This window comes from Bos indicus x Bos taurus, chromosome 10, assembly GCF_003369695.1.
Source record: "Bos indicus x Bos taurus breed Angus x Brahman F1 hybrid chromosome 10, Bos_hybrid_MaternalHap_v2.0, whole genome shotgun sequence".
NCBI lineage: Eukaryota > Metazoa > Chordata > Mammalia > Artiodactyla > Bovidae > Bos > Bos indicus x Bos taurus.
The window spans coordinates 37,341,396-37,353,723 of record NC_040085.1 but is presented as its reverse complement, the minus strand read 5'-3'; the positions used below and the strand labels follow the sequence as shown (position 1 = coordinate 37,353,723).

The following is a 12,328-nucleotide window of genomic DNA, read 5'->3' as shown; positions in this document are numbered from 1 at the left end:
GGTGGTGGTGAAATGCAAGGGCTTTGAGCCTGTGGCCTAGGTTGAAGGCCAGCTCTGCAACTTAAAGATACATGTGGCCTAGGACAAGTTTCTTAACTACTCTAAGCCTCAGTGTTTCCCCATCAGTTAAAAAAAAAAATAGAAAGGAATAAAGAAGGAGTGACAACATTACTTATTTTATATAACTATAATGAACATTCATGTGAATCATGTAAGAAATATACTGACCATGGGGCCTGGCACAAAAATAAGAGTTCAATAAAATATTATTATTATTATGTAGGTCTTCCAGACATTTTATGAATCTACATAAGGACACTGGGGGAATCCTGTTCTATACCACTGACCTAATTCTGAGTAGCCAGATGAATATTTTATTCTAATTTCATACAATTCTCAGATTACCTAAATCACTCTCTGGACAGAACATGTGATAAGGCACCTTTCTCAAACTGCTGTCCTTTTCCTCAGCCCCACCAATAGAATGTCTTTTCCTTTCATTTACAGCCCAAGCAGCCAAATAATAGCTTCTCATTTTCTCAGTGAAATCATGGATTTCTCTGGTATCACTTGGCAGTTTCAGTCATCATAGATATTTGACCAAGGATGTTTTGTTTTGAAAATCTGAAGTAGCTGAAATCACTATCAAATTTTATTCCAGAGAGGAACACTCAAATCATGGGAATAAAGGGTCCTTAAATATAATTAAGTAAACCATTGTAGCATAATTCCTGATTTTCCATATGTAGGACCAATTTGGACAGGAAAACTGTGAGAAACAGAAGGTTTATCCTAATATAATAGTACATTATCATAAGCTTCCTCTACTGTTATTTTCTAGCAATCTTCAGTTTAAAACTGGAATGGAGGTATCTATAATTACAACTCCACTGAAAGGAACATGAAGAATTGAGTTCCACTCTTATTTCACAAAGAGAATTCAAATTGTTTTTTTCCCAGCTTTTGTGAGATATAATTGACATATAACACACTGTGTACATTTAAGGTCTGCAATGTGATTATTCAATACAAATATATATTGTGAAATGATTACTACAACTGAGGTAGCAAACACCTCTGTCATCTTAGTTATGATCTGTGTATACAGGTATGTGGTGAGTCAAATCTATTCCAAAGGTTTAGGGTATTGATGGGCCTCTAAGCATACCAAAATGATTAATAAAAATGCTATGGGAGAAAATTGGGATGAATTAATCCGTTTCTTCTGTATTAGCCACACAACCGAAATACTGATAGCACTCTTACCAATCTATCTCAGGGCATCATGCCCTAGAGAGGTTCAGGAATAACTGGATATATTCAGGGCTTTAGCTTAAAGGGACTAGGGTTCAGGAATATTGTGGCTTGTATCAATATTTAAACTTACTGAAGATTAAACTGATTAAAGTCAGCTCCTGTAGACTTACTTACAAAGATACCCACCATAGAAATGCCACTGGGAAATTACTGATATCTAAAAAACTGGCTCAAGAGAACCTTGAGATTACACATTAGTAAACTGGGAGATGTTTCCATTTCTTTGTAGCCTATATAATTAGAGGACATGAAATGGTTACACAGTAAACTCCTAAGCTGTTGTAGCCAACAGGCACATTTAATAATATAACATTCAGTTCAGTTCAGTTTAGTCGCTCAGTCGTGTCCAACTCTTTGGGACCTCATGAATCGCAGCACGCCAGGCCTCCCTGTCCATCCCCAACTCTCAGAGTTCACTCAAATTCACGTCCATCGAGTTGGCGATGCCATCCAGCCATCTCATCCTCTGTCGTCCCCTTCTCCTCCTGCCCCCAATCCCCTCCAGCATCAGAGTCTTTTCCAATGAGTCAACTCTTCACATGAGGTGGCCAAAGTACTGGAGTTTCAGCTTTAGCATCAGTCCTTCCAAAGAACACCCAGGATCGATCTCCTTTAGAATGGACTGGTTGGATCTCCTTGCAGTCCAAGGGACTCTCAAGAGTGTTCTTCAACACCACAATTCAAAAGCATCAATTCTTCGGCACTCAGCTTTCTTCACAGTCCAACTCACATCCATACATGACCACTGGAAAAACCACAGCCTTGACTAGATGGACCTTTGTTGGAAACTAATGTCTCTGCTTTTTAATATGCTGTCTAGGTTGGTCATAGTTTTTCTTCCAAGGAGCAAATGTCTTTTAATTTCATGGCTGCAATCACCATCTGCAGTGATTTTGGAGCCCAGAAAAATAGTCTATCACTATTTCCATTGCTTCCCCATTTATTTGCCATGAAGTGAAGGGACTGGATCCCATGATCTTGGTTTTCTGAATGTTGAGTTTTAAGCCAACTTTTCCACTCTCCTCTTTTATTTTCATCAAGAGGCTATTTAGTTCTTCTTCACTTTCTGCCATAAGGGTGGTATCATCTGCATACCTGAGGTTATTGATATTTCTCCTGGCAATCTTGATTCCAGCTTGTGCTTCATCCAGCCCAGTGTTTCACATGATGTACTCTGCATATAAGTTAAATAAGCAGGGTGACAATATACAGCCCTGATGTACTCCTTTCCCGATTTGGAACCAGGCTGTTGTTCCATGTCCAGTTCTAACTGTTGCTTCCTGACCTGCATACAGATTTCTCAAGAGACAGGTCAGGTCTTCTGGTATTCCCATCTCTTTGAGAATTTTCCACAGTTTTTTGTGATCCACACAGTCAAAGGGTTTTGCATAGTCAATAAAGCAAAAGTAGATGTTTTCCTGCAACTCTCTTGCTTTTACGAAGATCCAATAGATGTTGGCAATTTGATCTCTGATTCCTCTGCCTTTTTCTAAATCCAGCTTGAACATCTGGAAGTTCATGGTTCATGTACTGTTTGTTGAAGCCTGGAGGGGGAATCCTTTTCAGCTTAGGCCTAACATCAAACTTCCTGTTATCATGACATTATAGAACAAGTGAAAACCCTCTCCACCATGTCAGTCCAGCAGACTTGAGAGGGCACGAGTGACAAGCACACAGAGAAAGCTGGAGAGCCACACAAATGGAAAACCTGCCTTTCCTTGGGTAACAAATAACTAATGGCTGACCACTGAGCACAGAACATTAGAGGAAGACAGTCATGCCTGGTATTGAAAAACAGTCCGTAAACAGCTCATTTAATGTGCACTTCAAATAATGTCTAACAATCAGAAAAATTCCTAATAGAGATTTTGACCCAAGGATGTAATCATTTCGTTGTAGAGCTATATGGGACCTGGTGTGCCCTATAACCAAGGAAGAAAAATTCATAGGCCCAAGTACAGACAAATTTCCTACCCACACCTCATGAGGTATTTTTTATCAGGTCCTTACAGAAAACTGGAAATTATTTTCTAATGTCCCTGTCAAATATTTATGGGTATTACATGTTTAAATTAATGGGAATGTATTCATTCTCAACCAAACCTCTTGAAGTCCTAAGGAAGAGGAGCTAAAGAACCAAGTTATTTTAATTATTTTTAAAGAACAATTACATTAATGAGGTAGCTCTTGCTGGACTGTTATACTTAAGATTCAAGTGCTCACAGTGAGCAAGACAAGTGGGAAAGTAAGTCATGTCAGAGAATGCTATGTCTTAATATGAGTTTACTTCTTGTGCTAAATAGTCTACAGCTGGCTTTTATAGGCTCCCTTGGAAGACTTATTAAAATCTGAGGAATTTTACAAGTCAGGAGACAGCATGTCAGTAGCCTGAAATTGGTCACAGTAAAAGTATTTACACCACAGAAATCAGCAAATGCTACAATCAGACCCATCTTCCACTTCTCTCTAGCCAGTTACAAACATCAACCAGCACACCACTGGCTAAGCTTAACATTTCAAAGTTGCTTTTAAACAGAATCCACTTTTAGTTCTCTAAAAGCTTTTAGTTCTCTTTCTAAAAACATAGTTTTAAAATACAATTATAGATATTTTGTTTGTTTGGTATAAATTGACTTTTGGTTTAAAAATCAAGTTAATCTGTTAATTCAGCTATTCATTTCATTGGCTAATTGCCCTCTCTATTGCTGCCTAAGACAGATCTTATTTATTATTTACAGCTTCATTCTGTTTCAGAGTTAAGAATTCTATTTTAAATTTGTCAAATTTAGTTAATATAAATTATTATTTTAAAAATATCACTGCCCATCACTTTATTTTATCTGCTGCTGCTGCTGCTAAGTCGCTGCAGTCGTGTCCGACTCTGTGCGACCCCACAGATGACAGCCCACCAGGCTTCTCCGTCTCTGGGATTCTCCAGGCAAGAACACTGGAGTGGGTTGCCATTTCTTTCTCCAATGCATGAAAGTGAAAAGTGAAAGTGAAGTCGCTCAGTCGTGTCCGACTGTAGCGACCCCATGGACTGCAGCCTACCAGGCTCCCCCGTCCATGGGATTTTCCAGGCAAAAGTACTGGAGTGGGGTGCCATTGCCTTCTCTGTTATTTTATCAGGCAGTATTTAAAATTTCTCCACAGTTTTATCCAAACAAGTAAAACTGCTATTTTCTCAGAGGAAGAGGATAGGAACAGTGACCAGCTAAAAAAAACTGCTGAATTAAACTTTTATTTAAAAGTTATTTTATTTCAGAATTTTTTCTATGTTTTTTCTAATTTAACTGTGAATCATTTTGCTGATATCTTAAATGTTGTTCTGTGATTCGAGTATATTTACATTTTGAATTTTAATTTCATGAGATAAATATTTTTGTTTGAATTTGGTTGCTTTAATCTTAAATTATTAAATAGCTTTGGAAGCCACTTTTACTATTTAATGAGTTTCTCATTTCAATTTCAGATACTTAGATTTATAAGTCAAAACCTGTTCAGAAGTCAATGTTGACTCAATCATAATTTTTTCTTTTGTAATGCCAACAGTTTACAAACAAGTAGTAATCTCAAAGTTTTTTCTATTGTTTGTTTTCAATTCATTGTTTTTTGTTAGTTTTGTTTTACCAAAGGCCTGTTGGCCTATCGATCTATCCACCCATCTGTCCATCAACAGAGCACTGGCTGGTTTCTTTTGGTTTCAGTTTATCTAGCCAAGCATAAGAAGCAGTGACACCTGCTGGTAAGACTGAAAACTCCATTCCAGAATTACTATGGAGTTACCCAATATAAGACACCACCCTTATGGCAGAAAGTGAAGAGGAACTAAAAAGCCTCTTGAAGAAAGTGAAAGCGGAGTGAAAAAGTTGGCTTAAAGCTCAACATTCAGAAAACGAAGATCATGGCATCCGGTCCCATCACTTCATGGGAAATAGATGGGGAAATGGTGGAAACAGTGTCAGACTTTATTTTTTTGGGCTCCAAAATCACTGCAGATGGTGACTGCAGCCATGAAATTAAAAGACGCTTACTCCTTGGAAGGAAAGTTATGACCAACCTAGATAGCATATTGAAAAGCAGAGACCTTACTTTGCCAACAAAGGTCCGTCTAGTCAAGGCTATGGTTTTTCCAGTGGTCGTGTATGGATGTGAGAGTTGGACCGTGAAGCAGGCTGAGCACTGAAGAATTGATGCTTTTGAACTGTGGTGCTGGAGAAGACTCTTGAGAGTCCCATGGACTGCAAGGAGATCCAACCAGTCCATTCTAAAGGAGATCAGTCCTGGGATTTCTTTGGAAGGAATGATGCTAAAGCTGAAACTCCAGTACTTTGGCCACCTCATGCGAAGAGTTGACTCATTGGAAAAGACTCTGATGCTGGGAGGGATTGGGGGCAGGAGGAAAAAGGGACGACAGAGGATGAGTTGGCTGGATAGCATCACCGACTTGATGGACGTGAGTCTGAGTGAACTCCGGGAGTTGGTGATGGACAGGGAGGCCTGGCGTGCTGCGATTCATGGGGTCGCAAAGAGTCGGACACGACTGAGCGACTGAACTGAACTGAACTGAACTGCCCAATATATGCCAATGAGTTCTGAGGTAGCAAGTTCAGAGAAGAGAAAAATGAAAGCAAATAGCCCAATTATTATACAATACTTCAACTATTAACGTGAAAAATTATTTTTAAAAAGACAACAGAGTCTAATAGGTATTATAAACCACACAGGAGACTGTAAGCAGAGATTCATTTCATTCTATCTCAACTCCTCTCCCCACCTGCTTCTCCAGATCTCAGAGGAGAGACTCACCCTCCTTCACTCACAGCATACCAACATCTTTCCATACAAAGGTCCCTTTTTTTGTTTTACTTTATCATATTTTCCCCAGATTCCCACTCCCATCAACTGTCTGCTCTCAACCACACTCACTCTAACATAAATTATTTTGCATATGAAGAAGTTTTAAATAATCACAAATAGTATCATGTTATAGAACTCGAACTTTCCCTCTACTAATTTAATATAAATTTTAATACTTTAGTCATGTTACTTATACTTCAGGTTCATTGCCTTTGGATGTTGAAAAATATTTCAGAGTATGTCTTTCAACCTATTTTATGTATCCGTTCTTCAAGTGATGGACACCTGTGCTGGCTACAACTTCCTGCTACTAAGGATCTATGAATGCTACAATGAGTATCCTTATATATTTGCCCTGTTCCACAGAATGGCTGCTACAAGCTGCACTTATTAACCAATAGGGTCTGAGTGTTCCCGTTTATCCAAATTCTAGGAATCATTTGGTATTTATCCCCATATTCCACATTTTGCCTATCTAATGAGTGTAAAAGTGGTATCTCATTTTAATTTTTAACTGATTATCAATAAGACTTAATATTCCTTAGAAAATGTGTTAGTCATTCAGGTTTCCTTTAACAGCCTAACTTTTAAATTAAGTTCAGTTTATCATTTTTTAATTGTTTAGGATTTTTTAAGACTTTTTTTAGAATAGTAAAACTGAGAGAAAGGTACAAAGATTTGCCATAAATATACCACCTGCCCTGACACATGCATAGCCTCTCCTACTATAAACATTATTCACCAGAATAGTATCTTTTTTTTTTTAACCAAGAATAAAACTACACTGCTATCATAATCACTCAAAGTCCATGGCTTATTTGAAAGTGAAAGTTGCTCAGTCATGTCTGACTGTTTGCAAACCCATAGGAATAGTCCATCTCTGGAGAAGGCAATGGCAACCCACTCCAGTACTCTTGCCTGGACAATCCCATGGACAGAGGAGCCTGGTGGGCTACAGTCCATGGGGTCGTGAAGAGTCGACACTACTGAATGACTTCACTTTCACTTTTCACTTTCATGCATTGGAGAAGGAAATGGCAACCTCCTCCAGTGTTCTTGCCTGGAGAATCCCAGGGACGGGGGAACCTGGTGGGCTGCCATCTATGGGGTCGCACAGAGTTGGACACGACTGAATCGACTCAGCAGCAGCAGCAGCAGCATAGGTGTGTATTGGTTCCTTTGCCAGTTTTTGATGGTCATCCAATTCTTAACTGCAGTACTTCCTTGCACATTCTATACATTAATCCATTGTTGACTTTTGACACTGTTAGTACCTTCTACCAATCGAGTCACTTTGTTTAGAGTCTTCCGATAAACAGAAATACTCTATTCTGATATAGTAATATCCATCAATTTTTCACCACATTTTTTGCTGGGGGAGTCTTAGTGAATAAATGTTTCTTCACACTGGTTCAGGACGATATTCTCCAATATTTTATTCTATTAACTTTATACTTTTAAATTCCTTATTTAGTTTTTTAATACAATTGGGGAATCCCTTCCATATATGGTGTTCAGTAGAAATTCAATTTTTTTCTTCAAAAAGTGAGTTAGTTTTTCCAAACCCTCATTTCCCACTGATTTATGATGTGACCACTAATGAATGCAAGGTTTCCATACAGAGAGAGATATTTCTGAATGCTGTTTAGTTTCATCAGGTTTTTTCCCTCATATCTGTGCAGAATTGCACCATTTTCATTGCTATGGTTCTCTAGTATGTATTCAATCCCCCAATTTGGATTCTCTTTTTAAAAACTGACTTAAAAGAGAACTTAATTTTCCCAGATAAGTTATAGAAAAATGTGTTGCATTTCTCAAAAAATTCTGTTATAGTTTTAATTGGAATTGCACTGAGTTTATTGGTTAATTTGAGGAAAACTAGATTCTCCACAACATTAAATCATGCCATCTGGAATCATAGTATATCTCTCTGGCTTATAAAAATTTTTCTTTATGATCTTTAATGAAATTTTGAAAATATTTTCTCCATAAAGATTTTTATATTTTGGATTTTTCTACTTAACTATCAATGTTTTTTCTTTTCTTTTCTTTCTTTTTTTTTTGCTATTGTGAATGGAGAAAGAAACATGACTCTCTCAATTAATATACCTGGTTATAGTCTTCAGGAAACTCTTATAAGAATTTATTATCATTTAATACCCACTCACCTGAAATGGCTTCAGAAATGTTTCTTCCATTGCCAGCCTGCCATATTCAGTGAAAAGCTACAAGGAAAATCACACATCCGCACACACACACACATGCACCCACACACACAAAGAGAGAAAACTTCAGTATCTTCTTGGCTTTCTTTCACTAATTTTTTTCTTTAGCTGTAACATAATACTATATTATTAAGACTGCAATAATCATTGTAAGTAACTAAGTATTAGATTAAGTAGAGCTACCGTAATCATATATTTTAAAATTAAGGACATAGAGTACATTTTAAAATGAAGTTTCCATTTTAAAGATAACACCTTTATATCTAGAATGTAGGACAATTTTTTTTGGGGAAGATAAGAGACAAAGAAACATGTGAAATGACCTTTCAAAGCAAAACTTGCATAGATTAGACCAGAGAGCTATAAACTAAGTAGGATAATTTACAAAAATTGTTGCCTGAGGAAATTTAATGGCACAATGGCCTCGATTATTACAAAGGCATACAGGTGTTTGAGCAAGCTCTGGGAGATAGTGAAGGGCCAGGAAACCTGGCATGCAAAGCCTGGCATGGAAGTTCATGGGGTCGCCAAGAGTCGGACACGACTTAGCGACTGAACAACAATAACAACAGACATTTGGTTTAAAAGTGAAGAATCAAATAAACCACCTTTTATTTTTTATTGCTCCCAATTGAGATGTACCATATCATTTTGTTTCACCAGAAATGTAAGGTTTTAGAGAACACAGACTTGAGGTGGTCCCTGTGATTGGGCCTCTGGAGAGAGTTCTGTTCAGACTGGCCAAGTGGGTTTTCCGATATGTACAAAGGAAATGCCACTTTATCACACAAGAGTAGCAAGCTTCAGAGGCACCTCAGAGTTGGGGAAGGGTGCTGACACAGGGGACTTCCCTCCTTTGGCCTTTTAGAATTGCCCCCAAAGAACTACATTGTCTCTCCTGTGAAAACTGTGGGAATCTAGAAAGCAAATGATAGTACCTAGGTATCTGATTATAGTAATTAAATGAAAGTCTGGAATATTATGTTTAAAAGCTGGTCTGGGGACCAGAATCATTACTCAATTTCATCAGAATCATATACTAACATAATTTGAACTCACAGTCTTTTCTGAGAAAGAATGAGGTGATGTCATTTACAGGAAAAAATTTTAAATGATCTCAAAAAGAGATTGATTACTTACTCAATATCACAGTCCAAAATCAGTCCTTTTTTAGAAATCTTAAACAGGTACTGGACAGTGCCATGTCATTAACTGGCTAGGTTATGACACACACCTAAAGAAGCAGTTGTGCTCACTCAAAGAAACATCTAACAATTATTCAGCATATCGTCTCTTTTTCATAACTGATCAGTGTGATGTACCAGAAACATATTTGGGAGTAACGCTAGATGTGAACTCCAAATAATAGTTCCAGCCTCACAGATCACCCTGTGCTATTATCCTTTGTTATCTGTTACACTGCGTACGTAGGGCCCTTATTGCCAAGATAATATATTAAAAGCAAAATTTTCTGTAAAATAAGCAGAGGGAAACTATCAGAGAAACAATAGGTTTTTCTATTAATATGTAGCTATTAATAACATGAATTGAAAGAGAGAAGAGAGTGTGACAGAGATGAGAACTACCTTTAGGAAATATCTAATCTTCTACTAATTTGAGATTTAAATGCAGCCTGGAGAGTGAAAGAAACACCGAGTCCAATCAGATGATGAGATTTCTATTCCCACTCTGTCACTAACTGGCAACTCATTCTTTTTCAGAAACAATTTCTCATTCATAAAATATTAAGGATAAGTTAGGTGTTCCTGAGGTTTCTTTCAGATCTAAAATAGAATTCTATGAGTTACCATCAGGTGTTCACCCATAGCTATAAAGTGGTCCACAGGAAAAAAATCTAGCATATAACTGATATTATACTAACAATTATTAAATCCTTGACCATAAGACTTCAACTTCACATTTTGGGCCATTTTTAAACCAAAAGTTCTTTTTCCACTCTAACGTGCCATATATTTTCCCATATACAGGGTCGACAAGCAAGTAGCTTTACTGAAACAAAGGACTTTGAAAACTGAACTAGAAAGAACATAAGCATACAGGGTTAGAACAAGAAACCTGGAAATGTGACAACTTCCATTTGGTTATGTTTTTAAATCTTTCTGACTGTTACCTTTTACAAGTACAAGAAGGCCTGACAAAATCTTAAAGTTCTGCTATCCATGCCCAAAAGATTACCAGATATATAAAACAGACTATAAATACTGTTACCTGAAGGTGCTGAAGATCATCCTCTTGGACATTTTGAGATAAATTATAAACCTTGATTAAGAAATAAAATCAAAATGAGAAAATAATAAGCAACAAACTAAGCACTTATTTTGCTATTCTCTATTTTTGAAATATCAATTATCATAAAATCAAACTCTCTCATGTATATTCTTCTATAATGATATTTATAAGACCTTGAGAGAGAAGTAAAGAAAGCCTGAGAGACAGTAAACAATGCATTAATACAATGATCATAAAACTGTTCCAGAAATATAGTAGCCACCTGTTTTGGAGGCAGAATGTTAAAATTATTTCATGAACCTAATTCATCAATTAGTATTAAAATAATCATTCTTATAAGCTTACCAAAATAATAGCAATCTGGATCTTAATAACCCATATATAAAATTTTGTCTTGAAAAATTATATTGGCTTCTTTACAATCAATTATTTAAGTCTATAGAAAATTTCATCACAAGGAAGTTCTGAATATGTTGCTTACATCCTCAGACACATGCTTTATTGCTTCATGAATAGATTAAAGTAAAACTCTTTTTTTTTCCTGAGAAAGAGGATAAATATCAGTAACTTCAAAGAAAAGTTAATGATGTTTGTTTATGTACTGATACAAACAGTATACTTTGTGTACTTTTTTCAGTAACAGATTACTTCTCAGATAATAATAGTCATTACTAAGGACTTAGCAGATTTTTCAGTGAAAATATTTAATGTCTACAGGAAAAATATAAATAAAAATTATTTAAAAGGCAAAAATAATCCATTTTTAATTGACTTGTTAGAAGTTAGATATTAAGTCAGTATTTTAAAGGCTAATTAAATTAAGAAGTATATTTTTAAAAGTTAGTCAATCTTACGGCTACCTCAACGAATAGATCATTCAGACAGAGTATCAGCAAGGAAACATTGGACTTAACAACACACTAGATCACACTGACTGAACAGATACATAAAGATCATTCTGTCAAAAAGCACAGAATATACACACTTCACAAGTGAACATGAACCATTCTCAAGGACATGTCAGGTCACAAAAAAAACCTTAATAAATTCAAAGAAGAATGAAATCATATCAAAGCAGCTTCTCCAACCACAATAGTATGAGACCAGAAATCATTCACAAGAAAAAAAAAGGGGAAAAAAACAGGAAAATGTGGAGATTAAATAATGTGCTACTGAATAACCAATGGATCATGAAAGAAATAAAAAGAGAAATTTAAAAATACCTAAAGATATATGCGAGCAGAAATACCACACATCAAAATCCATGAGATGTAGCAAAAATGCTTCTGAGAAGGAAGTTCATAGCAATATGGGCCTACCTCAAAAAACAAGAAAATTCCCAAATAAACAATCTAATTTTACACCTAAAGAGACTAGAAAAAAAGAACAAAGCCCAAAGTTTGTAGAAGGAAGGAAATAATAGATGAGAGCAGAAATAAAGAAAATAGAGATTAAAAAATAAAAATATCAATGTAACTAAAAGCTAGTTGAAAAGATAAATAAATTCAACAAGTCATTAGCTAGACTCACCAAGAGAAAAAGAAAGAGGGCTCAAATAAATAAAATCAGAAATGAAAGAGGAGAAATTACAACTGATATCACAGAAATACAAAAGATTATAAGAGACTACTATGAACAGTTATATGTCAACAAATTGGATGACCTAGAAGAAACGG

General features: G+C 36.2%; 1 protein-coding gene across 3 annotated transcripts in view; it reads right to left on the bottom strand.

Moving 5' to 3' along the window:
- Window positions 1-12,328, bottom strand: part of ATL1 (atlastin GTPase 1) — an 84,446-nt gene that overhangs the window by 26,554 nt on the left and 45,564 nt on the right. For all 3 annotated transcript variants that reach the window (XM_027553712.1, XM_027553713.1, XM_027553711.1), the window contains 2 exons: window positions 10,632-10,682; window positions 8,346-8,402 (listed from right to left, as the gene is read on the bottom strand). In XM_027553712.1, the coding sequence (XP_027409513.1) occupies window positions 8,346-8,402; window positions 10,632-10,682 (108 nt within the window). The remainder of the gene's footprint in view (window positions 1-8,345; window positions 8,403-10,631; window positions 10,683-12,328) is intronic.